Genomic DNA, 22,981 nt, shown 5'->3' with positions numbered 1-22,981 from the left:
AATATTATATCTGCAATCAACTTGTCCATGCTGTTACCTGTTCATACAATGTAATGAGATTGTCAAGTAAGGCTGTTAGTAAGTTGATAAAATGGAAATCTGCAATTAAAGGGGATGTAGCAGCATGTATTGAAATGTAAGGGATGGGAGGGTAGCTCAGTGGTTAGTACTGCTGCCTCACAGCACTAGGGATATGGGTTCGATTCCAGCCTCGGGCGACTGTGTGGAGTTTGCACATTCTCCCCGTGTCTGCATGGGTTTCCTCCTGGTGCTCCGGTTTCCTTCCACAGTCCAAAGATGTGCAGCTCAGGTGAATTAGCTATGCTAAATTGTCCATAATGTTCAGAGATGTGTAGGTTAGGTGCATTAGTCAGAGGTAAATGTAGAGTAGGATAATGTGTCTGGGGGTTACTCTTTGGAGAGTTGGTGTGGACTTGTTGGGCTGAATGGCCTGTTTCCACACTGTAGGGATTCTGTTCTTTTTGAGATTGGAAGGTGGTTTGCAGTTATGTTCTCCACAGATGATATTCAGGTTCATTACTGTTTGCCAACGTGACTGTGTACCTATGGTTGTGTAAGAAATAGCATTATAGTTTGCGGATGATAGGAAAGTATAGTTGTAGATAAAGATTATTATATTTGACTTCAGGAATATATAAGCGATGTGCTGTAGCATGACTAATGGCATTAAATGTTGTTAGTTATCAAATTATGCACTTTAAGAGGACCTACAAGGGAAGAATTGTATGAGTTGGAAAAGTATAGATAATAATGATAGATACAAATTGTTCAAGGTTGCAGAGTGAGCAGGGTAAATTAAAATGCATGTGGTTTACTTGTGTCTATTGTAAAACAGAACAAAACCAGAGAGGTCAAACTAAAAATGTATACATGACTGCTTTAGGCCTCAGCCCATGTACTGTGGAAAATTCAGGGTACCATACAGCAATTATGAAGAAAGATTGGAAAGGATAAGTTAACTTTGTTGTTCCAGAGAGAACAAACTTGAGGTTTTCAAGATGTTGAGGGATTGAGAAAGAACAGGTAAAACCTGTTGTCTCGTGTAAAATCATTGGTGAAAGATGTAGAATGGAGATAAGAATTTTTTTTTTTGCTGAGTTGAAACGTGGAAGTATCCCTAGGTAATAATAGTGCTTAAGAGATGATATAATTGCAGAACACTACCTGAAAGAGGTGGAAGCTAATTCCGATGCTTTTAGTAAGAAAAAGAGTTGAGTATGTAATTGAGGCTGTGGAAATTACAGGATTACAGACAAAACATAGGATCATGGGACTAAGCATGATGCCAGTGTTAAGAACCAGCAATGCATAAAATCTGATTTTTTTTGGGGGGGGGCATGTTTTTAGTTTGCTTGAATTGTTTTGACGATTGCTGATGGGGACACATGACAGATACAGCAGTTAGTGTGAAGAATACAATATAAAAATAAAATTTGCTTTGGTGGGCATTAAGTGCGCAACCTGAGTACACAAAACAAAACCTAGTACTGTATTTACCAGAGGTTGTTAGGGTGGCTGCTGTGAAATAATTAAAAACACAACTGCAGAGGTGATTGAGGTCAAAGTTGAATCTTGTACTACATCAATCTATTCCCCTTTTAAGTATTTATATTTCTTACCTTAAAAAGAAAAACCATATACCTTTCACCAACACTTTTCTAAGCCTTCTGAAGTTTCAAATTGTTTCAGCATGTAAAAATTTGAATTTATTTTGCATTCTAAATCAAAAGTGTCCCATTGAGTCATAGGGATGCACAGGAAGGAGACCGATTTGCACACAATATTCCAACACTGGTCTAACCAATGTACTGTACAGTCACAACATGACCTCCCAACTCCTGTGCTCAGTACTCTGACCAATAAAGGAAAGCATACCATACGCCTTCTTCACTATCCTAATCTACCTGTTACTCCACTTTCAAGAAGCTATGAACTTGCACTCCAAGGTCTCTTTGTTCAGCAACACTCCCTCAGACCTTACCATTAAGTGTACAAGTCCTGCTAAGATTTGCTTTCCCAAAATGCAGCACTTCGCATGTATCTAAATGAAACTCCATCTGCTACTTCTCAGCCCATCTGATCAAGATCCAGTTGTAATCTGAGGTAACTTGCTTTGCTGTCCACTACACCTCCAATTTTGGTGTTATCAGCAAACCAACCAAACCTCTTATGCTCACTTCCAAATCATTTATATAAATAAAGGTAGAGGACCCAGCACTGATCCTTGTGACACTCCACTTGTCACAGGCCTCCAGTCTGAAAAACAACCCTCCACCTTCTACCTTTGAGCCAGTTCTGTGTCCAAATGGAGAGTTCTCCCTGTGTTCCACGAGATCTAACCTCGCTCACCAGTCTCCCATGGGAAACCCTGTCGAACACCTTCAGTTCTTATGGATCACATCTACCGCTCTGCCCTTAATCCTTTGTTACTTCAAAAGAACTCATTCAAATTTGTGAGACATGATTTCCCACACACAAAGCCATGTTGACTATCCCTAATCAGTCCTTGCCTTTTCAAATACACGTCTGTCAGGATTTCCTCCAACAACGTCAGGCTCGCTGGTCTCTAGTTCCCTGGCTTGTCCTTACCACCTTTCTTAAACAGTGGCACCCTGTTAGCCAGCCTCCAGTCTTCAACGATACAAATATCTCAGTAAGCGGCCCAGCAATCACTTCCCTTTCAGATTTCTAGGGTACACCTGATCAGGTCCTAGGGATTTATCCACTTTTTTGCATTAAGACATCCAACACTTTCTCCTCTGTAATATAGACATTTTGCAAGATGTCACCATCTTCCATATATATCTTTCATGTCCTTTTCCACAGAAAATACTGATGCAAAATACTCATTTAGTATCTCCCCCATTTTCTATGGCTCCACACAAAGGCCACCTTGCTGATCTCCATAGTTAGCCTTTTGTCCTTAATGTATTTCTAAAACCCTTTGGATTCTCCTTAATTCTATTTGCCAAAGCTCTCTCATGTCCCCTTTTTGCTCTCCTGATTTCCTTCTTAAGTATACTCCTACTGCCTTTAAATTCTTCCAAGGATTCACTCAATCTATCCTGTCTCCACCTGACATATGCTTCATAGAACATAGTACAGCACAGAACAGGCCCTTCAGTCCAGGCTGTTGTGCTGACCACTGATCCTCATGTATGCACCCTTAAATTTGTGACCATATGCATGTCCAGGAGTCTCTTAAATGTCCCCAATGACCCTGCCTCCACAACTGCTGCTGGCAACGCATTCCATGCTCTCACAACTCTGTGTGTAAAGAACCCACCTCTGACATCCCCTCTGTACTTTCCTCCAACCAGCTTAAAACTATGACCCCTCTGTTAGTCATTTCTGCCCTGGGAAATAGTCTCTAGCTATTGACTCTATCTATACCTCTCATTATCTTGTATACCTCAATTAGATCCCCTCTTCTCCTCCTCTTCTCCAATGAAAAAAGTCAGAGCTCAGTCAACCTCTCTTCATAAGATAAGCCCTTCAGTCCAGGTAGCATCCTGGTAAACCTCCTCTGAACCCTCTCCAAAGCATCCACATCTTTCTTATAATAGTGCGACCAGAACTGGACGCAGTATTCCAAGTGCGGTCTAACCAAGACCCTCATCAACTTTTCTAGTCAAAGAACTCTAAGGTTTGTGAGGCATGACCTGCCCTTCACAAAGCCATATTGACTGCATTTAATCCAGCCATGCTCTTCCAGATGGTCATAAATCCTATCCCTCAGAATCCTTTATCCCTCAGAATCCTTTCTAACACCTTGTAGACGACAGACGTGAGACTTACTGGTCTGTAATTGCTGGGGATTTCCCGATTTCCTTTCTTGAAGAGAGGAATTACATTTGCCTCTCTCCAGTCAAGTTTTATAGAGCTGCAACAATACCCTTGTTAATGAAAGCCAAAACACCATATGCTTTCTTAACAACCCTGTCCACTTGGGTGGCCATTTTAAGGGATCTATGTACCTGCACCCCAAGATCCCTCTGTTCCTCCACACTACCAAGAATCCTATCCTTAATCCTGTACTCAGCTTTCAAATTCGACCTTCCAAAATGCATCACCTCGCATTTATCCAGGTTGAACTCCATCTGCCACCTCTCAGCCCATCTCTGCATCCTGTCAATGTCGCGCTGCAGCCTACAACAGCCCTCTATACTGTCAACGACACCTCCAACCTTTGTGTCATCTGCAAACTTGCTGACCCATCCTTCAATCCCCTCATCCAAGTCATTAATAAAAATTACAAACAATAAAGGCCCAAGGACAACTTCCTTCTTTTTCTTAACCAAACCCTCAATTTCTTTAGTCATTCAGCCTTTCCTTTCACCCTAACATAAATAGGATTCAACATGCAGACTTTGAGTTAACCTGAGCATGATTAGATTAGATTCCCTGCAGAGTGAAAGCCCTTGCCCCATCCAGTCCACACCGGCCCTTTGAAGAGTGACCCATTTCCCTCTGACTAATGCGCCTAAACAACACTATGGGCAATTTAACATGGTTAATTCACCTGATCTGCACATCTTTGGACTGTGAGGGGAAACCTGAGCACCTGGAGGAAACAGACAGACAGTCGCCCGAGCCTAGAATCGAACCTCGGACCCTGGTGCTAAGAGGCAGTAGTGCTAACCACTGTGCTGACCTTGTTTGATATCTCATTTTTTCTTATTCCTAAATCTTCCCCAGATTAAAGCAATTGGCCAATCTGAGCTCAACTCAAGTAACCCTGAAGAGGTTTTACATCTAGCTGCACAGAAGAGGAAAAAGAAGTTCCTGCAAGCCATGGCAAAACTTTACTTTTAACATGCTAATAAAAAAGTGCATAAGAGATGCTATAATTAAGACATTTGGTTGTGTTTTGGGACTTGTTCATAACAGTATTTCTGTCTATAGTGTAGATGTGAAAAATGAAAATTACAGCACATTCAAATGTTTAAAATTTCACAGCACCTAGTATTTATTTCATAGTACTGCATCTTAATACATACAGTTAAAGACATCCAGCTGGCATTTAGCTTACATTTCAAATGTTCATATTTTCTTAAGAGCATTGAAAATGTATTTTTATAGTGGTGTTGGATAGCTATGTATCAGTAGCTATGTAATTTCCTGTACATTTTTACAAAGCTATTTACAATAATACATTAAAATCATGTAGGTTTCTCTTTGGCAGTGAAATTTCAGTTGTTTAGTCCAGCTGTGTGAGGCATGAATTGCTGTGAAATGCTAATAGTTTATGTACCAACTATACAAAATCTTATTGTACATGGTTCCATTTAGACATTGCTTTATATACAAATTAGAGCTCAAACTGAACTCTCCACTCTCATACCTGCACAACACATGTAATCTGCATATACATTTCCCTCAGCAAGAAACCACTACCCAATTTAGTCATCCACTTAGAGTCCAGTATTTAACCATCCTGAAAGAGGAAAACAGCACCAGTACAGGTCCAAATAGTGTAGCCCTGCATTTAAAAATTAAAGTACAAAAACTGTATGTACAGTTAGTGCCAGCATACATCAATTGTTATAAAAAGTTGGTGTACATATTGGAATGTAGTTGGAAGTAGATTGTTTTTTCCCTACACAGACTAATATTTCATCCAAGTGAGCATTTGTCATTCACAGTCGTAGCTCAAAAGATGGTATGTAAAAACATACATCAACGATGAATGAGGTCCTTCAACAATATGCTGAACTATGGCTGCAAAATATTGGGAGGAGAAAGACATGAAAGCTAGCTGCAAGTTGTAAGATGTCTTCTCCTCCATTGTAAACATGGAAGGCAAATCTCTGCTCCCTCACAGATTCAATCTCCCATCTAAAACACCAAGTTTCACAGTTCAGTTTCATAAAACTTTCTGCCAAGAATTAAAATCTCATAACTCTGCTTTCTGGAATTTGATGAACTGTCTACTGGTCTTTCAACTCTTCAGAATTAGCAGGCTTTCATATTTCTTCAGAGGAAAGTAATTGAAGTTAAATGGATTGGCACAAGTCACCTTTTGATGTGCAGGCTGAACAGAAATTATGGTTCACCATCAAATGACCTTCACTGGCTCTTATTAGTTATTCCCCCTTCCTCAAATAGTCCCAACAGATTAGTCTCTTGGGCAGAAGCAGAGTGTTGTTCTGGTGCTAGTACCTAGCTTACTTACTCTTTAAAACATTAGATGATGCATTGCTGTAGTTATTTTTAAAAACTTTGGTCTGCTCAAGTTTCCAGATACCTTTTGTGGCAGTAATATAGCCCGAGCTCACAGTATGCAATTCCACAGTTCTCCAATATTGAGTCCTAGCTTTTTGCTCTTCCAGTAAATTCATTCATTCAATATGTTGAACCAGCCAATGGCTTCTCAGTACTTTTAGGTGGAGTCAGGATTCCTCCTATGGACACAGGGGATAGCCTTGCAGTACACTCTGCTTTCCTGATGTGCGCTTCCTCCTAAAAGCAAAGAAAGTGGGTGTAGGTTTTTGAATGAGTGATTCTCGGTAGTATTTACAACAAAGTATATATTCATCCATACAAAGTATAAGCATGTCTAAAGCTCACAGAACATGAGAATTATGGATGGTAAAAACAATTAAATAGTTTTCACTAAAATGTTCTTCATCTGGATTAACTGAAACTCAGACTCAGCAACTGACCATTGTTAATGTATCTCAGTATTTTGTGATCTTAAACTAGAAGTAAAGGGACTAAAAACTGAAATCCCTGGACCTGATGGGATACATCCTGGGATATCAGTAGTAACTACCAGAGGTAGTGGATACACTGGTGGTAATCTTCCAAGAATCCTTAGTATTAGAAAACACCCAATGTAATACCTTTATAAATAAAGGAGAGACAAAAAAAAACAAACAACTTGGGTAACTATAGACTGGTTAGCTAAACATACTGTCAAATTTTCCCAATAATGTATGTAAAGGATGTCATAGCCAAGCATTTAGAAATAAGAGTATGATGAAACAGTCAGCATAGTTTCACAAAGGGGAAATTGTGCCTGACAAATTTAGGATTGAGTTAACAAGCAGGATGGATAACAGGGAAGCAGCTGATGTAATATATTTGAATTTCTAGGAGGTGTGTAATAAGTTATTATATAGCCTAACGTGTAGTAAAACAGTAAGAATCCATGGTGTTGGAGGCATTATGTTAGCATGGATTGGCCAATTAACAGAAAGTAGTAGTGATTGCATAAGGGACATTTTTGTGGATGAAAAAAAAGAGCTAAAATTGTTTAAATGGAAAAAGACTGCAGAAAGCTACAGCCCAGAGGTATTTGGGAATCATTGTGCATCACAAAAAAGCCAGTACAAAGTGTCAGTGGGCATTAGGGAAGGCAAATGGAATGTTGGCTTTATTTCAAAGGGAGTGTGATATAAAAAAATGGAAGTGTTGCTAAAATTTATACAAGGTACTAGTCAGACCATCTTTTACTAAATTTTCACCTCTTAAAATGCATCTATAACCTACTACTTTGACCATTCGGCACACAAGTACATCCAGTGGCTTGGTTCTAAACAAGAAACAAAAACAAATTGCAGCAGAAACTCAACAGATGATGGCATCAGAGAGAAGAAAGCACAGTTAACATTGAGTCTAGTGACTCTTCACAGCGAAAGAGCAGTTATGATGAAGAATCATTGGACTCTATGTTAATTTTGCTTTCTTCCCACAGAACCTGCTGGACAGATTTGTTTCTATTCCTGTTGAGCACCATTAGGAGGAATTTGTTCAAGGATTTACATGCAAAAATTTTCCTGACAAAGAATTAAGGCTGCTGTTTGGAATAGGCGGCTTTGTATACTTAATCAGACAAGGACAGAACAGGTTGCTAATGAAGACAAAATGGTAAAGTGTCCAGAGATTATTTTTTAAGAATCAATCCTCTGCATCTTAGTAATCAGTGAAAAATAACTCACCAGCAAATCTAAGTACTTAGTATGCGTTTGAATGTTGTGTCTGTCTTCATCTGCCACTTGCTTGAAATCTCTTAATTTTATTGGCTCACCTTCACTCAGGGTTTTAGCAAACGGGACCATCCAGTTAAAACATGCAGAGATGCTGTCCCATTCCAGGCCTAGGAACAAAATAATATGTAGATAAGTTACCTAATTAGGAGTAAAGTCTAAATAAAAAACACAACTTTATCATGCTGATGCTTTTATAAAAAATAGGACTTGTTCCACTAAGGATTGGAAGAGCTACACAAGAGGGATTGGTTTACTATCTAGAATGCCTTTACCACTATTTCTTATGCTCATTGAAATCCTGAAGATTGAAGCTGATTCAACTGCATCAAGCTTTGATTTGTAGAACTCCAAAATTGTCTTAAGAGTTTGGCCAAAGTATTATACTGGTAAGGACAATGTTTGGGTATACCAGGTCCAAGGTGTATTGAGTCAGTCTATTAGATATCCTGTTTTGCTCATTTTTAATCACATCTCTTTACACATCAAGCCAGGTGCTTAGTGTGAGAAAAACACAAGCATTTTTACAACTTTTAGGAATGGAATAATTCTCTGACTAGCATAGAGATATGCTACAGAACATTCTCTTATACACTAGGAGAAAGTGAGGACTGCAAATGCTGGAGATCAGAGTATAAAAGTGTGGCACTGGAAAAGCACAACTAGTCAGGCAGCATCTGAGGAGAGGGAGAGTTCATGTTTTGAGCATAAGCTCTTTATTAGGAATGTGGAAGGGCCCAAGGGATCTGAGAGATAAATGGGAGGTGTGGGAGGGGCGGGCAGGGAAGAGGTAACTGGGAATGCAACAGGAAGATGGAGGTGGGGGTGATGGTGATAGGTCAGAGTGGAAGATGGGGCAGCTAGGTGGGAAGGTAGGACAGATGAAGAGGGTGGTCCTGCGTTGGAGGGTTGGGTCTGGGATAAGGTGGGGGGAGGGGGGGGGAGGGGAAAGAGGAGGAAATGGGTGAAAATTGACATTGATCCCTTGAAGTTGGAGGGTCCCAAGGCAGATGAGCATTCTTCCTCCAGGCATCAGGTGGCTAAAATCTGACAGCAGAGGCAGCGTAGGACCTGCATGTCCTTGGCTGAGCGGGAGGAGGAGTTGAAAATGTTTTGCTGGAAAAGTGCAGCAGGCCAGGCAGCATCCAAGGAACAGGGGAAAATCAACGTTTCAGGCATAAGCCCTTCTTCGTTGAAGTGTTCAGCCACAGGGCAGTAGGGTTTAGTGTCCTAGAGATGTTCTCTGAAATGTTCTGCAAGTGGTCTCCCCACTGTAGAGGGGACCACAGGGGGAGCAATGGACACAGTAGATGACATGTGGAGGTGCAGGTAAATCTCTGTTGGATGTGTCAAATACATTGTTCCATGCATTGTACTCATTTGTATATATACCTGATCCTTACATTCCAAATATTAACCTTTTATATATTGCAATGATTAGAACTGGGTGGAAGTATAGTTTCCCCTTAGGAAGCTGGGTTCCAATGTAGCCTAAAACTGTAGATAAAGATCACCCAGTTCAGGATAAATTTGGACAGCTTCAATCTAATGCCTAATTGTTCTTTTAAAAAAATTGCTCATGGGTTGTGGGCATAATTAATTGCCTATTCCAAGTTGGACCTGACCAGGTAAGGATGTTCCCTGTAAAGATATTAGTGATGCAGATGGATTTCATGACAAATTGAAAACACAGTGGTGATATGGTCACCTTTAGGCTAGTTTGTTTATGCCACTTTTTTAAAATTGAATTTACATTTTGATTTTAACCCATGTTCAGAACATTAACCTGGGGTTCTGGATTACTAGACCAGTGGCATTAGTACTATACCACCACTCTCCCCATTGTAATATTTGTGACAGACAAGAAAATACAAATACTGCAGCATTTCAGCCTGTCTGACATTCTGGGGTCTTAGAATATCAACTTCCCATCCCAGAAAACCATGCAATCAGCAAGGAAAAATAATAAACAAGACTGAAAAATAGCAGCAAAATAGTGTATGATTAGAGCTGGGGCTGAATCTCTATTGGCTCACAGAGTTCAGGAACAATGAATTGGAATTAGTCTAAGAGACCACTATGGCACTGATTAATGTTATAGAATGATCTCCATTCCAACCAAAAACTGTCAAGCTATTCATTGAAGGGACACTCACATATAGAGCATACCAGTCTCCTGTATTTTGCTCTCAATCATTCAGGCAGTACCTAAGTGTGCTCTTCCTTTGCTAGTTTGGAGCTTTATAGAAAGAAATCAAAACTACATATAAGCAATCAACTATACATCTGAAACAGCAAGAATCTCCATACCTGATGCCTTGAAAGTGTCTTCTGTAGAGGTGTAGTAGCACACAGCAGCAGCAGCTAAAGCACCATATGGGAAACTCAAACTCTCAACATCAAGGATACACAGATCTAAAAGCTGTACAGAGAAAGTTTAAGAAAAGATGAGCAACACTATTTCACTGTTCTCATAAAATCTGCCCTTTGAGAACAGCAAAGGTGAAGTAGCACATTTTAGCATCTGGATTCTAAAGCAAGAGTTTAAAAAATGTGCATTACTCTAACAGCCTGATCACTAGCAAACATCTTCAATAGATCCCACATTCAGTCAAGGTTTAGGTGCAGATGTTACATGAAGGAGGAGGATTTTTCATAAATGCAGTTAAAATTGGTTATCCAATAGCAAGTCATAAATATACCCACAAATGCTAAAGGATGGGGTCGAATGAGCAGAGCAAGAAATGGAAGAAAATGGAGGGAGGTCAGTAGGAACACATTTGATGGCATACAATTTGACAAATCTTTTGAAAGTGGAAACAGGCGAAAGAGGGATAGATTCAAACTTAAATCAATATCAAATTGGCAGCAGGGTGACTCAGTGATTACCACAGCTGCCTCAGTGCCAGGGGCCTGGGTAAGATTCTACTTTTGGACGACTATGTGTGGTATTTGGACATTCTCCCTATGTAGTGTGTGCATTTCCTTCAGGTGCTCCAGTTTCCTCCCAAAGTCAAAGATGTGCAGGTTGGGTGGATTGGCCACGTTAAATTTCTCATAGTGTCCAAGGACGTACAGGCTAGGTGGATTAGCCATGGGAAATGCAGAGTTACAGGGATAGGGTAGGGAGCTGGGATGCTCTTTGCAGGGGTAGTGTAGACTCTGAGCTGAATGGCCTGCTTTCACACTGTGGCCGTTCAATGATTCTATCAAAGTGGCACCAAGAGCAGGAAGAGGCCGGAGACAATGCAGCAGCCACTGCATCTTGTAATCAAATACCGAACATCACTGACAGGGTTGCAATGAGGAAAACAAATGTTTCCTATTTGGAAGCATTAGTACTATTTCAGTTGAAGTCATTATAGATATTGCTATCCATAACGCTAAATTATGGTTTAGTGAAATACAAAGATCTTCAGCAAAAGCTTGCGTTTCAAAAGAAAGATACTTAGTTGAGAAAAATGTCAAGGCACCGATAATGGTTTCAAGTGTGAAAGAATAAATATTCAAATTGAAATACAGAATTCGTTCATTATTCATGATTTTGGTCAATCAATTAGCAACTTCACATGAAGTAATTTGCACTGCAAAAGAAAAAACATTCAGAGGACAGTTGCAGAATTTTAAACAGCAACGCTGGCACTTGCTTCACAATACTGAAGTTAAGTAATTACCTGAGCAATCTGTATAAAAGTTTCCTGAGAATACTGCGGTAGCGACATTTTGGGTATCTCTTTTAAACAGATAATTTGAAGATAAAGATTCAACCAGCAAATAATAGTCACTGGACACAGCTCCCAGTTTAAGGCCTTTAAAAAAAGAAATATACACACAGCATTGTGTGAAATGGTATTGGTAATTTTGTCAGCATTCTCCCTAACACTCTTGTTATGTAATTACAACAAAGATCCTCACAGGAGTTTGACAGCTTCCTCTATTTTTAAGAATCCTCAATGTCTTTTTGTTTTTAAAAGGAACTTCTCTATTAGTCTCAGTGTCTTCAAAGTCTTGTGTTTGTTCACCCCAGTCTCTGTTCCTTCACCCCATAAATACTATATCAGTTCAGCCCAATTATATCTCTTCATTCCACCAAAAACACTTTATACTGCTCTACGTTGAATCTCATTGCTATATCTTCCAGTTCACATTTATGTCCCAAAGTTTTTAAATTCTATCCTGTGCACCCAAGTCCAATTAATATGTATCATATATAAAAGGAATAGTACTTGGATTAAAACAATGCACATTTAAAACAGTGATTACAACCTGACCCCAAGCAAAATCAAGTGTATACAGTCATGGAGTCAGATGTACAGCACAGAAATAGATCCTTCAATCCAACACGTCCATGCCGACCAGATATCCCATCCCAATCTAGTCCTACCTGCCAGCACTCGGCCATATCTCTCCAAACCCTTCCTATTCATATACCCATCCAAATGCCCTTTAAATGTTGCAATTGTACCAGCCTCCACCACTTCCTCTGGCAGCTCATTCCATACACATACCACCCTCTGCGTGATAAAGTTGCCCCTTAGTTCTCTTTTATATCTTTCCCCTCTCACCCTGAGCCTATGCCTTCTAGTGCTGTACTCCCCCACCCCAGGGAAAAGACTTTGCTTATTTATCCTATCCATGCCCCTCAATTTTATGAACTTCTATAAGGCCACCCCTCAGCCTCCAACACTCCAGGGTAAACAGCCTCAGCCGGTTCAGCCTCTCCCTACAGTTCAAATCCTCCAATGCTGGCAACATTCTTGTTAAGTCTTTTCTGAACCCTTTCAAGTTTCACAACATCCTTCCGATAGGAAGGAGACCAGAATTACACGCAATATTCCAACAGTGGCCTAACCAATGGCCTATACAGCTGCAACATGACCTTCCAACTACTTCCATATAAAAATAGGTTCACCACTGTTCTGCTTTCGTCCCTTGACCAATTTCATACAAGTGTTTCTACTGACCAGGGCTTTTCCTCCCTCTGTCTGATTGGTGGCCTCCCATTCTTTACAATCCAGCACTCAAGGGGCAGGGACTTCACTCATGAAAATTTAATGGACAGGGACATAAAATAACCAAAAATGCTCATGAATCGTGCTCTTATCTTTAAAGGACTGAATACAAGGGGTTAGAAGTCATGCTTTCACTTGTCAAAGCTCTGGATAGACCACAGCTAGAGCATTGTAAGCAGTTCTTCACATGACACCGTAGGAAGCAAATACAGATGCTGATCAGAATTTAGTACGCATTTACAAAATTGTTACTTGGACTCCAAGAGTTAAATTATGGTGGATCAAACTAAAGTGGTTTCCTTGAAATTTAACTTTAAATAGTGATTTGATTGAAGCTCTCAGACAGTAAAGGGGAACAAAGAAATTATTTTACCCCATTTCCACTTGTTGAGGAGTTAAGTCCCCTGGTCAAACTTGCACAGAACATTCCAGGAATGAAATTAGGTGACACTTCTACATGGAAATTATCAAAAAAATAAAGTGTGGAATGTTTCTTCCAGGAGTAAAGGTTGATGCTATGTCAATTGATAAGGAATTATGGAGCAAAGGTGGGTGCCACGATTTTATTCAATGATGAAACCACTCCATTTCTTAAATTCCTCCATAAATTCCACTCCATGTATCCAACCTTGGATCAAGATCTGCTCTTTCATGATCACCTCTATCCTTATTAACCTCTACTGATACTCAGTCCTCTAAATCTCATGTTGAATGTCCTATCAGGATTGTGCTCTAATTGTGTCCATCTCTACAACCCCTTTGAGAATGGAGTCCTTTCAATCCTACTTGAAGTGAATTCTCCTCCCCTTTGCCCTTACACTAGCAACTATGGTTTTGTACCATACAAGTCATGTCCCCAAAAATCTCCACCTCACTGTTACTTGAATCAGTTCCTTTAAGTGCACATTAAATCCAAACCTTTCTTTAATGTAATTTCTTGAATTTCCATTGTTATTTTTAAACATCAATAAGAGCACAACCGCGCTTAAAGTCATGGACTCTATTTTCTATGATCCACCATTGTGCAAATGTCTACGTCAGGCTGCTTACCTTTAAAATGATCAATTCCATATCAAGTATTTCAGTTTCTGTACATGCACCATCTGTGATATATGCAAACTCATTCAATTTTGGAGGGTAGATTTCCTAAAACAAAATGAATGATTGAATGATGCAAACACAAACTGTCAAGTAAGTTCAAAGTTATTTCCATGTCAAATTTAGTGACAAGATTTATTTTAATTCATGGAATACATGCAGTCAAAAGGTATTTGGTTTTTTAAACATTTTGGTTAGAAGACCCATTTTCAAATGGATTGGTTATCATACCATCTCCAGTCCCTTGTCTAAGCACATACTATACAATAAGAATGTCCATATGGAATGTTAAGAGCAATTAACTAAGTTACGTATGCTTACTGCTCACCACATGGTCTGTCAATCTTTAGAGTAGTAATAGATAACACTCAAATGATGGATAAACTATTGACCAAAGTTTGCCACTGAACAGTTTTTCTCACCAATCAGAAAAAAGAAATGAGATTATTTCTTCCCTTATTGGAACCACGTGTTACGAGAGTTCATAGATCACAAAGAACTAAGAATTAATTGTAGAAACTAATAGCGCTTTATGGTGTTGTGAAACCCAAGCCTAGCTCTTCCAGTACCTATTCCACTTCACAAACTGGATGCGACTGTAACTGATGTGAAGATCCAATAAACGACAAATCATTTTGTGTGTAAAAACAAAAAAAAACCTTACCAAGCATAACAGAGAGGCCGTGCTCATCAAGAATGTTTCAGATAAAATTTGTAATGAAGGTATTCAAGTGTACAGACCCTTGGAAAGCTACTTCAACCACAATTTAAGAACGAGTGACTCAGGCACAAGCTCTTAAATGGATTAGTTTTGAGATATTATTTCTTTAAATTGCATAGGTGGAATTTAATGTCCTCCCATGTTGGAGACAGGTAGGTCCTTGAGGGAGCTAGGAGGAAATGGTAGATCTACAGTGGGTGCAAAGTAGGAAGCCCACCACCTCTTCCTGGATGAAGCAACTATGAGCAGCCACGTGGCCAGCCTTCCTCCTTGTGCCAACGGAGGCCTTGAAAGTGCTTAAGGGCCTCAACATCCCACTGCCAGTATTAATTCAAACAATGGGAGACCCTGCTATTTGGGAAGCCAGAAAAGCAAACCCTGTCATGATTGTTCATGGGAGCATTCAGAAAGCCATCCTGTTGCTGCCAATCTTCTTCCTCACCTCTCTCCCCTCTGCCTGGCTCCAAAAGCCATCCTTGGCGTTTGCTGGGCATAGCACTAGCAGCAGCCAGCCACTCCCTAGTGACACTACCAAGAGATGTTTGTACCTGCCACTCCTTGATCCTGGGGAAATGATACTGCCCACTTGGGTCCCTAAGTGCCTTTATTTGACAGGCCTTCCAAAAGATAGGTATATCAAGGCTGTCGTCAACTCTCAAGTAATACTGAATGAGTCCAATACAGTTTCAAGTGACAATCAACAACTTCAGTGCATTAAAAAAATTTGCAACAGTGAGAGCTTCACCACCTCCATTAACTCCTTTCCCATAAATATTCCATCTATCACAAGGTGTCAGGAGTTCTGCTTTCGCCATTATTCAGTCTCTCAGCACACATTGGTTAAGTAAGCTGGAAACTGGCATCTCCTAGCCTGTTATCGACTAGCAGAGGAATGATCCCAAATGACAGTGATTCAAGGGCTATAATGGCAGAGACTAACCCAGTCAGACTCAAAACTGGAACCTGTGTCTCTGTGCACCCTGTGGTAATATTTTCCTCTGCTTATTAACAGTACAATACATTTTATTTAAAGGTTCACATTAGACTGAATTGGGAAAAAAAAAATGATTGCCCATTTAAATATTTTTAGCCACTAAAATGTACTTCAGTTAAAAACCTGGGTGAGCTACTAGTATTTCCTGGTAAGGTGAAGGCTGCAAACATTAAGTTCATGAAGCTCTTGTTTAAATGACCTACTGTCAGATGACAGGTGAACTATTCAGTGGCACGTCGATGCTCCTCAGCAGCCAGTGGACGTGTGCGCTTACCTCCAGTTTTGCGGCAATGAACAGTGAGGAGATGCCAATGAGTTGCAGCTTGCTTTTATGAATATTCTCTTGAGTAAACATGAACCGATCAAAAAAATCCTGAGCAAGGTAAAAGGTTTCTCTATGGAGCGTGTAGACCTCGCAAACCTGTAAAATTGGTTTGAAAAAAGAAATTAAACAGTGGACTGAAATAAGTAAAATATAAAACTTGAGAGTCATGCTGGCGAGACCAAAAGTTATTGCCTTGGAAAGGTAGTGGTGAGCCATCTCCCTGAACTGCTATGTGGCACCTGGTAGGAAATTCTGGAGTTTTAACCTAGTTATAGTCAAGGAATACGCAAGTCAGGATGGCGTAGGATTTAGAGGTAGTGGCTTTCTCAACATCCGCTAACCTTGTCATCCTGGATGGCAGAAGTTGAGAACCTGAAAGTTACTCTTAAGACTTGGTGAGTTTTGCAGTGCATCTTAAGGCAATACATACAGCAGCAAGGATGCAGTAGTGGAGGGGAGTGAATGTTGATTACAGATGGGGTACCAAATGTCCTGGATGGCTCTGAGCTTTGAGTGGTTTTGGGAGTTGCACTCATTTCAAGAAGTGGGGATCGCATCACGCTCCTGACTTGTGCCTTTAAGGATTCAAGAGACAATGTAGAATTCTCAGCTTCCAATCTACTCTTCTTATGTTTATATGACTGGTGTTAGAAAGGCAGATTTAGCCAATGTTTTAATATCAAGATCATATATAGTTGTCAATTACTTACCAAGCTTGCTAGAAATTTGCTGCCGAGTGTGTAGGGAAGGGGTAAATATTCTCTTTTCCCATGGTCACTTGGTTTGTAATGCAAGTGTTAAAATACCAGAACATTTTTTAATAAGTCACTGCTTCAGTGACAAGATAAACACTGGCCCAGCCAGTGGCACCCACACTCATGAATGAATTTAAAAAATTCACACATCTAAAGCTAGAAGGTCTTAAATCGGAGTTTAGTTCAAAAGAGTGAAATGACCCAACTTACCAGCTTTTAGAAGTAATACTGAATGATTCCAATACAGTTTCAAGTGACAATCAACAACTTCAGTGCATTAAAAAATATTACAACAGCGACTAACCTCTATGAGCCAATCCAATAAAATTGCTCTCATTTTCGGCTGCAAGGATGGGTGTAGCGAGAGAACATTTTTGTTGTGAGTATACTTGATTTCTTTTTCCATCATATTCGACCACACATCTTCAGAGCTTCCCCAGCTACAGATAAAATTGTTTCAAATACAAGTTAAGAAAACACCAGATGTAGAATAGCATTTGATTTTGAAGCTGACATTTCACAAGTTTAAAACAGAGTTATTGACATTTTCTCCTATTCATACTACAATAAAGAAACTCTTACCACACCCCATCACCACCTTGCTTTATAATCTTTGAGAAAACCCAATCATCCCTTCATCAGCAAAAGTTCAGAGACCTCAGCAGCATTCAAAAGTTGAAGGCTTATAAATTCTGTACCCCTTCAGTCTGCCTATTCTATATTCACGATTCCATTCCCAGTCAAATTCTCATGTTGAACCAGGTTATAGAAATCTAAGACATTGAGACCATAAAACGAAGGAGCAGAATATAGGCCATTCCACCATCGAGTCTGCTCCATTCAATCATGGCCGAAAAATTTCTCAACCCTGTTCTCCCACCTTGTCCCCATAACCTTGATACCCAGGAACCTATCTCAGTCTTAAAGATACTCAATGGCCTGGCGCCCACAGCCTTCTGTGGCAGTGAATTCCATAGATTTACCACTCTGACTGAAGGAGTTTCTCATTATCTCCATTCTAAAACATCTTCCCTTTAATCTAAGGCTATGCCCTCGGGTCCTAGTGTCTCCTACCTAGGGAAGCATCTTCCCAACAACCACTCTATCCAGACCATTCAGTAAATTTCAATTACATCCCCCCTTCCTCTAAACTCAAGTGTTAAGCTTTTCATTCCAGGGACCATTCTCGTGGACCTCCTCTGAACACACTCCAGGGCCAGTACATCCTTCCTGAGACATGGGGCCAAAAGCTGTGCACAATACTTCAAGTGTGGTCTGACCAGAGCCTCAGAAGTACATCCCTATTTTTTATATTCAAGTCCTCAAAATAAATGCCGCCACTGCATTTGCTTTCCTAACTGACTCAACCTGCAAGTTTACCTTGAGAAGCCTGGACTATAATTCTCAAGTCTCTTTGTCCTTCAGACTTCTGAACTTTTTCCCCCATTAAGAAAATAGGCCATGCCTCTATTCTTCCTACCAAAGTGCACGACCTCATACTTTCCCACATTGTACTCCATCTGCCATTTCTTTGCCTGCTCTCCTAACCTCTCAAAAGTCTTTCTGCAGCCTCCCACCTCCTCAATGCTACCTGTCCCTCTATGTTTGTATCATCCGCAAATGTAGCCAGAATGCCCTTAGCTCCTTCATCTAGATTGTTAATGTATAACGTGAAAAGTTGTGGTCCCAACACGGAGCCTTGCAGAACACCACTTGTCACCAGCTGCCATCCTGAGAAGGACCCTTTTATCCCCACTCTCTGCTCTCTCTGCCACACAGCCAAGCTTCTATCCATGCTAGCACCTTGCCTCTGACACCTCTGTTTGAGATGGCCTGAAAATTTCCATAGCTTCACATTATTTAAATCTCTATTTCCAAGATTCTCTGACTGTCACCAAATCCATAGGCTTCATCTAACTTCTAGGAGTCTGTTGCTTCTGCTCACAAGCTGAGGATGGCCAACTCTTTTGGATTTTTCATAATTTAACTCTTTGTAGACCTTGCTGGAATAAATTTCATCTGTCAGTTTGAGCTCATGTAAGGTGATGTGTATTTCAGCACAGATCCAGTAGGAGAGTGATGAGCTGGAAGTGCCAGTCAGGTTGGCTGGTCAAGGACACTTTACAGACCTTGGGTTTTGTTTAAGAACTGTTTTTTTGTTAGGGCTGAATAAAAATGATTTTTTCTTTTAAGAACAAAGAAAACCTGGCAAAGTGCAACAGTTTTGAGTCTCAAAACTGAATCTAACAGAGCAATATATTGTTCACATGCACCCGCAAATGTGGCTGTTTCCTATTCTAATTGAAACAGCAGGAAAGAATTTCCTGGAGGAGGTGTGCTCAAGTTATGATGGGCAGCAGCACAGGTAAAGAGAGTAGATCATAAAGCATTAACATTCTCGTCTTCATTAATAAGGGCATATTGTACAAGAGCAGGAAGGATATATTGAACTTCTAAAGGTCACTGATTTCACCTCAGCTAGAACATTGTGTACAGTTCTGAACACCACACTTTGGGAAGGATGTGAACATACTGGAGAGAGTGCAGAGCAATTTACAAGAATGGATTTCCGGATGAGAAACATCAGATGTAAAAATAGACTGCAACAGTTTGGACTGTTATTCCTGAAGTGGAGTAGGCCAAGAGGAGATTAATAGAAGGGGTGTAGACAGAGTAAATAGGGAGAGCAGTTCCCATTCATACAAGGATCAAGAACCAGAAAAAGCAAAAACAAGGTGGATCACAGAATCAGGTCATTTGACTCATCAAATTCACACTCACTCTCCAAACAACATTGCACCCAGACCCACTGCTGTCACCTATCCTTGTAACCCTGCATTTCTAATGGCCAATCCACCTAACTTGCTTGTCTTTGCACTGTGCGAGGAAACTAAAACACCAGACAGATTGTGCAAACTCCACACAGCCAGTCACCCGAGGGTGGAATTGAATCCGGGTCTCTGGCACTGAGGCAGCAGTGCTAACCACTGAGTCACCATGCTGGCCCAATGAGAAAGAAAGAAACTTTCACAAAGTTAGTGGTTGGGGCCTGGACTACATTGGAGGCAATTCAATTAAGAAATCCCAGAGGGTGCTGGACCATTACTTAAATAGAAATAAAGCTCATGTTTACAGAGAAAAGGCAGGGACAGGATAGGCTGAATGGCCTCTTCTGTACTGTAGCAATTCAATGGTTGTGCAGGCCAGAAGATTGTGAAGTGGTTCCTGTCAATATTCAAAGATGAAAACTGGACAAAAAAAATCCTTTAAAAATGAGAACAGTATATTAAATTAGATATCCACGTCATAACTTGGAATCAGTTCAGAGACCTGAGCCCTTTGATTTTTATAAATGACTTGGATGAGGAAGGGTGGGTTAGTAGGTTTGCCAATGACACAAAGGTTGGAGGACTTGTGGATTTTGTGGAGAGCTGTCATAGGTTCCAACAGGACATTGACAGGATGCAGAACGGAGTCAAAAAGTGTGGTGCTGGAAAAGCACAGTCAGACAGCATCCGAGGAGCAGGAGAGTCAACGTTTCGAGCACAAGCTCTTCATCAGGAATGTAGGGGTTGCCCAAGGAGGCTGAGAGATAAATGGGGGGGTTTAGGGCTGGGGAAGGTAGTGGGAATGAGATAGGTAGATGAAAATGGGGGGAGGTGATGGTGATAGGACGAAAACAGAGGGTGGAGCGGATAGGTGGGAAGGAAGATGGACGGGACAGTTCAAGAAGGCGGTGCAGAGTTGGAGGTTGGATCTGAGATAAGATGGTAGAGGGGAGATTGGGAAACTAGTGAAAATCGACATTGATCCTGTGTGGTTGGAGCATCCCAAGGTAGAGAGGAGGCATTCTTCCTCCAGGCATCTGATGGCTAGAGTTTGGCAGTGAGGGTGGCTCAGGACTTGCATGTCCTTAGCAGAATGGGAGGGGGTGTTGAAGTGTTCAGCCACAGGGCAGTGGGGTTGTTTAGTGAGTGTGTCCCAGAGATGCTCTCTGAAATATTCCGCATGTTGGCCTCCTGTCTCCTCAATGTATAGGGGACCACATCAAGAGCAACTGACAGTAGATGAGTGTGGAGGTGCACAGACATTCTGTCACATGTGGAAGGATCCTTAGGGGCCTTGGAAGGAGGTCAGGAGGGAGGGTTTTTCACTTCTGACAGTGGCAGGGGAAGATGCCGGGAGTCGAAGGTGGGTTGGTGGGGGGTGTGGAACTAACAAGGAATCATGGAGGGAACGGTCTTAGAGTCAGATGTACAGCAAGGAAACAGACCCTTCAGCCCCACTCGTCCTGCTGACCAAATATCCCAACCCAATCCAGTCCCACCTGCCAGCACCCAGCCCATATCCCTCCAAACCCTTCCTATTCATATACCCAACCAGATGTCCTTTAAATGTTGCAATTGTACCAGCCTCCACCACTTCCTCTGGCAGCTCATTCCATACATGTGCCACCCTGTGTGAAAAAGTTGCCTCTTCGGTCTCTTTTATATCTTTCCCCTGTCACCCTAAATCTATGCCCTCTAGTTCTGGACTCCCCCACCCCAGGGAAAAGACCTTGTCTATTTATCCTATCCATGACCCTCATGATTTTGTAAACCTCTATAACGTCACCCCTCAGCCTCCAATGCTCCAGGGAAAACAGCCCCAGCCTATTCAACCTGTCCCACTAGCTCAAATCCTCCAACCCTGGCAACATCCTTGTAAATCTTTTCTGAACTCTTTCAGGTTTCACATCTTTCCAATAGGAAGGAGACCAGAATTGCATGCAATAGTACAAAAGTGCCCTAACCAATGTTCTGTACAGCTGCAGCATAACCTCCCAAAGCCTGTACTCAATACTCTGACCAATAAAGGAAAGCATACCAAACACCTTCTTCACTATCCTATCTACCTGCGACTCCACTTTCAAGGAGCTATGAACCTGCACTCCAAGGTATCTTTGTTCAGCAACACTCCCTAGGACGTGACCATTATGTGTATACGTCCTGCTTTCCCAAAATGCAGCACCTCACATTTATAAAGAAACTCCATCTGCCACTTCTCAGCCCATTGACCCATCTGATCAAAAACCCATTGTAATCTGAGGTAATCTTCTTTGCTGTCCACTACTCCTCCAATTTTGGTGTCATCTGCAAACTTACTAACCATACCTCTTAATCACACATCCAAAATCATTTATATAAATGATAAGTAGTGGACGCAGCACCAATCCTTGTGGCACTCCACTGGTGACAGGCCTGCATCTGAAAAACAACCCTCCACCACCAACCTCTGTCTTCTACCTTTGAGCCAGTTCTGTATCCAAATGGCGAGTTCTCCCTGTATTCCATGAGATCTAACCTTGCTAATCAGTCTCCCATGGGATGACTTGTCAAATGCCTTACTGAAGTCCATATTGATCACACCTATGCCCTCATCAATCCTCTTTGTTACTTCCCCAAAAAGTTCAAACAAGTTTGTGAGACATGATTTCCCACACACAAAGCCATGTTGACTATCCCTAATCAGTCCTTGCCTTTCCAAATACATGTACATCCTGTCCCTCAGGATTCCCTCCAACAATTTGCCCACCACCGATGTCAAGCTCACTGGTCTATAGTTCCCTGACTTGTCCTTATCACCCTTCTTAAACAGTGGCACCATGTTTGCCAACCTCCAGTCTTCCGGCACCTCACCTGTGACTTTCAATGATACAAATATCTCAGCAAGGGGCCCAGCAATCACTTCCCTAGCTTCCCAGAGTTCTAGGGTACACCTGATCAGGCCCTGGGGATTTATCCACTTCTTTGCATTCCAAGACATCCAGCATCTCCTCCTCTGTAATATGGACATTTTTCAAGATGTCACCATTTATTTCCCCACATTCTATACCTTCCAGGTCCTTTTCCACAGTAAGTACTGATGCAAATACTCATTTAGTATCTCCCCCCATCTCCTGCAGTTCCACACAAAGGCCACCTTGCTGATCTTTGCTATTCTCTCCCTAGTTACCCTTTTGTCCTTAATGTATTTGTAAAAACACTTTGGATTCTTCTTAATTCTATTTGCCAAAGCTAACTCA

General features: G+C 41.1%; 2 protein-coding genes across 8 annotated transcripts in view; one reads left to right on the top strand and one right to left on the bottom strand.

Annotated features, from left to right (window-relative positions):
- ints8 (integrator complex subunit 8) overlaps window positions 1-5,202 on the top strand; it is an 80,502-nt gene extending 75,300 nt beyond the window's left edge. For both annotated transcript variants that reach the window (XM_043688035.1, XM_043688036.1), the window contains one exon: window positions 4,720-5,202. In XM_043688035.1, coding sequence (XP_043543970.1) covers window positions 4,720-4,836 — 117 coding nt within the window. In that variant the 3' untranslated portion in view covers window positions 4,837-5,202. The remainder of the gene's footprint in view (window positions 1-4,719) is intronic.
- A 968-nt stretch (window positions 5,203-6,170) lies between these two features.
- Window positions 6,171-22,981, bottom strand: part of ccne2 (cyclin E2) — a 43,613-nt gene continuing 26,802 nt past the window's right edge. For all 6 annotated transcript variants that reach the window (XM_043688041.1, XM_043688042.1, XM_043688039.1 and 3 more), the window contains 7 exons: window positions 17,222-17,357; window positions 16,112-16,258; window positions 14,075-14,170; window positions 11,687-11,821; window positions 10,323-10,434; window positions 7,965-8,122; window positions 6,171-6,483 (listed from right to left, as the gene is read on the bottom strand). In XM_043688041.1, coding sequence (XP_043543976.1) covers window positions 6,367-6,483; window positions 7,965-8,122; window positions 10,323-10,434; window positions 11,687-11,821; window positions 14,075-14,170; window positions 16,112-16,258; window positions 17,222-17,357 — 901 coding nt within the window. In that variant the 3' untranslated portion in view covers window positions 6,171-6,366. The remainder of the gene's footprint in view (window positions 6,484-7,964; window positions 8,123-10,322; window positions 10,435-11,686; window positions 11,822-14,074; window positions 14,171-16,111; window positions 16,259-17,221; window positions 17,358-22,981) is intronic.

This window comes from Chiloscyllium plagiosum, chromosome 4, assembly GCF_004010195.1.
Source record: "Chiloscyllium plagiosum isolate BGI_BamShark_2017 chromosome 4, ASM401019v2, whole genome shotgun sequence".
Taxonomy (NCBI): Eukaryota; Metazoa; Chordata; class Chondrichthyes; order Orectolobiformes; family Hemiscylliidae; genus Chiloscyllium; species Chiloscyllium plagiosum.
The sequence above is the reverse complement of the archived record's forward strand: the minus strand, read 5'-3'. Positions and strand labels throughout refer to the sequence as shown.